The following is a 3680-nucleotide window of genomic DNA, read 5'->3' as shown; positions in this document are numbered from 1 at the left end:
GGCGAAAATGACCACGTTGCACATAAAGACGTACAAGGAGGCGTCCAATCGTAAAATGTCAGAGAAAGTACCCCCCCAAAACAACACATTCTGAATCAGGAATTATCCTCGGATTAGCCGTATCTTTTACTGTTTCGGCCCTAAAGGTGGATATATTGAAAACAATGGCAAAAAGTCAAGTTAAGACTCTTTAAAAACCAATATACAATCGAAAAACTGCGCGGGTTCATTTGTTTAAATTTTTAAGCAAAGCAGAAGGGTGGGATGTAGTCACGGTGTTGACCCGTTACAATCTTTTGACATTTCCAAGGAGCAAATCTCTACGGCCGCAGGCCCCCCGCCGAACGCTTTAGTTTACTCAAATATGCAAAGTAATTTACCGGTCACATTATTTATTTGATTATGTACTTCAGTAAATCGTGAGACTGAAATGGTCGGGCCGAAGGCCCGACCATCGCCGCCGGCAGGCCAAGCAGGCCCGGCCCCTGCCGAACGGAGTTGCCGGCGCAGCGAAGTGGAGCTGGCAACTCCGTTTGGCGGAAGGGCGGGCCTGCTTGTTATTTTGCGTTCCCGACCGGGAGTATGTCAGTAACTTAATTGGGTTTTAGTTTTCCCTAATTCGTATTATGTCCCATATAACTAAAAGTATCAATTTTTACATCGCGTAGTGCACATTTTATCGATATTGATACCTATTTTTACAGACCTATGGCTTACTTTTCCTCACTTTTCGCTCTGAAATACTCACTATTTGCTCACTTTTTTGAAGCTGCAACTCACTTTTCTCACTTTTTTTAAACCTATGAGCCGCTGGCAGCCCTGTTCCTGACGCGACCTACCCCATGCAAAAGGATAGGGCCATCACAAACTGGTTGCATCACCAAACGTTACCTGGTTTGGTCGCGTCAAGAAAAGTTACCTCGGTAACGTTAGTTTTTCCAGTGATGTCTCCCGACTACTGACAATTCGGTGATTATTGAAGGTGTTTGGTAAGTAAACTATATTGGAGTTTGTTGTGGAGCTATACGTATTCATTTCAAGTCATCAAACGTTGGCCTTAATGTTGACGGAGCGTGAGTGAAAGTTTAACGAAAAAACCTTAAATTATTTGAAATTGAAACTACGCCAATGCTACAATTGCAATATGTATTAAATTTGGTGTAATTTACGTCACACTATCAGAGGTGTGAAACACGTTGTGTAGACGTACAACAAACTGTAATGCTATATAATCATAGATCAAAAATATTCACAAGTCTCATGATTTGTTTAATCAAAATTATATCTCTGATTACTCAAAATGTACAAAAACTGTATAAAAATTGGTTTTCCCAATACAGATTGGTGCTATTGATGTTACCTGCTAGTTCAACTATGGGTATTCTGCATAATTAATGGTGTGAAAAGATTAAATTCTTACTCTTTATTATCATCTAGTCAGAATTACAGTTAATGTACTGGTTGCAATGCAGATGCAAATACAACTTTCAGGACAACTTCATACTAATGTCGGAAACTCGATAGTAAATTGGTCTTAAAACTGTCTTTAAACTACAGTGCGAAACTAGTGTGGAAAACTACAGAAAAAGTAGCATAATAAAATATCTGAAAACTCAATTGCCAAACTAATGTATCAACTATACAGGCAACGAATTTCGGATGAGACACCTCTACCGCCTTAACGGTTCAAAATTGAGCAAAACCGTTAATGTTTCGGCCCTTAGGGCACTACTTTGACGAGTTACCCCTTAGAAACGGATATTTTTAAGCCTGCCATTCTGCTATTAAACAAGCAGGCCCGCCCTTCCGCCGAACGGAGTTGCCGGCACAGCAAAGCGAAGCTGGCAACTTCGTTTGGCGGAAGGGCTAGCCTGCTTGTTTAAAAATGTGACTCAGTGTTCTAACACCCTACTCCTACCCTATCTAGGGTAAAGCTAAATGTCAGGTTGAGGAAAAATTTCAAGTTCCATCCGATTTCTACATTAATAACCTTCAAATTTTTCAAGTTTCAATGAAATCGGAGATTTACACCTTGTTAGCCACTGTGCTGTATGTGTCATCCAGCGCGGCTGCGCGAGAGGCCACTGTATCGACTATTGGGTCCGTTTCCCTTTCCATATTTGATGACTCTCTTGCAGATGTCGCAGTGGCGTGCAAATTGGCTTGGGCGAATAGTCGCCCAAGCACGTCTTAGAAAATGGCAATGTCCACTTGTATGGACGACATCTTCATCTTTCGACGGCGTCCACGACGATAAGCTCCAGGACCTGGTGACCCTAGCGCCGTCCGAGTGGGAAGCAGTGGTGAGAGAACTCACGCGCATTGCCATGTAAGTACATTAGGCTTGAAAGCAAAGATTAGATAAAATAAGATCTTAACCTTTTACGGCTCTTTGTCGTTCATAAAACGCATATTGTAGGAAATCGCAGATGATATCAACGGGACTGTGAGACATTTTTCCGGTTTCGAGGGCCGGGTTTAGTAGAGGTGGTCTCGGTGAAAGAGGTATTCTAGCGGTTAGAAGAAATGAAGATTCCACAAGATGGCCGCCACGGAAAATAACAAACCAGCAGAAGACATTTCTTGAATTCGCTTGCTGTGAGGTCGCAAGGGCTTTGAATTTTTGCACCGACTCAGGATAGACTCAGTCATCTCAGATTTTACATTTACACGAGTTTAAGGGCTAAATCGGGACTTCAGTTTTAAAACAAATGCCGGTTTGTTATGTTCCGTGGTGGCCATCTTGGCGCTGGATTACCTTATTAATCTAAGGCTCTCTCGAAGTTTCCAAAACTATAAGCCTTCAAAGTCAAGAGGCGCGCTTGAAAGGCAAATCATGTGGCCCTAGTCGGATCACTTCGAAATAGTTACTCCGATGTGCCCAAATGCTTACTGAAGCCGTCTACACATGCGATTAAGGTCTAACTCGGAAAGGCTCGATGGGAAACGAGAAAACCTCCTTGTCGTTTTTAAACGACATAGGCCGTCAGGGGAGTCAAAATTTGATTCCTAAGATGCTGACTTTTGACTCCATAAGTGGCATTCTTTGGGTCTCGACTCAAATGTAAGAAGTACAGTATTTCAATCGAATAGAGCGCTCGCTGTCCGGAATTAAGAAGGAGAAGAACAAAAGCGGACGCAGAGAGGCGATGTTGGGGGCGGGCGCGAGAGGAGTGGCGGCTGGAGGGGAGCCTCACCGCCACCGCTGTATCTCACTGTAAAACGAGGAGTGACCTTTCTTTCCCGAGTAGAGCGACGTATAGGCGTCATCGCTTTGTTAGAGCGATTTTTGCGAAATGACTCAACATGAGTCTTCTTCGTAACAGAAAATGTCGCAGAGACGACCCTAAACGAGCGACGTTTGCGTAAATGACTCAAAATTAGTCTTATTCCTAACCAAAAATGTCGCGAGAAGTTATTGCAAACGAGCGATGTAACTTATATCGCTCTCCCAAGAGTCGTCAAATTGGCTTCACTGATATCGCTCTCCTGGGAGCGAAAAAGGTCACTCCGTATTTACTTGTAGTGCTGCTTTTGTTGGTCTTAACAAGGGAACTCGTGTAAGTGTTAGTCCCCGATCTGTTCCGCCTTGGGGGTTTTGTAGAGTGACCGTATACAAAACGATTGACAATGAAAATTCGTGCCCAATTTCATATTCGTATCTAAAGGATAAATCCATT

At 43.0% G+C, this 3680-nt stretch overlaps 1 protein-coding gene across 2 annotated transcripts in view; it reads left to right on the top strand.

Annotated features, from left to right (window-relative positions):
- The window catches only part of LOC113211200 (uncharacterized), a 51766-nt gene that overhangs the window by 21581 nt on the left and 26505 nt on the right, over positions 1 to 3680 (top strand). For both annotated transcript variants that reach the window (XM_052272284.1, XM_052272283.1), the window contains exon 2: positions 2139 to 2329. In XM_052272284.1, coding sequence (XP_052128244.1) covers positions 2139 to 2329 — 191 coding nt within the window. The remainder of the gene's footprint in view (positions 1 to 2138; positions 2330 to 3680) is intronic.

The sequence above is a fragment of the Frankliniella occidentalis genome, unplaced genomic scaffold, assembly GCF_000697945.3.
Source record: "Frankliniella occidentalis isolate FOCC.00 unplaced genomic scaffold, Focc_3.1 Scaffold197, whole genome shotgun sequence".
Classification (NCBI taxonomy): domain Eukaryota; kingdom Metazoa; phylum Arthropoda; class Insecta; order Thysanoptera; family Thripidae; genus Frankliniella; species Frankliniella occidentalis.
Note: the sequence above shows the minus strand (reverse complement) of the source record. Positions and strands in the feature narration are given on the sequence as shown.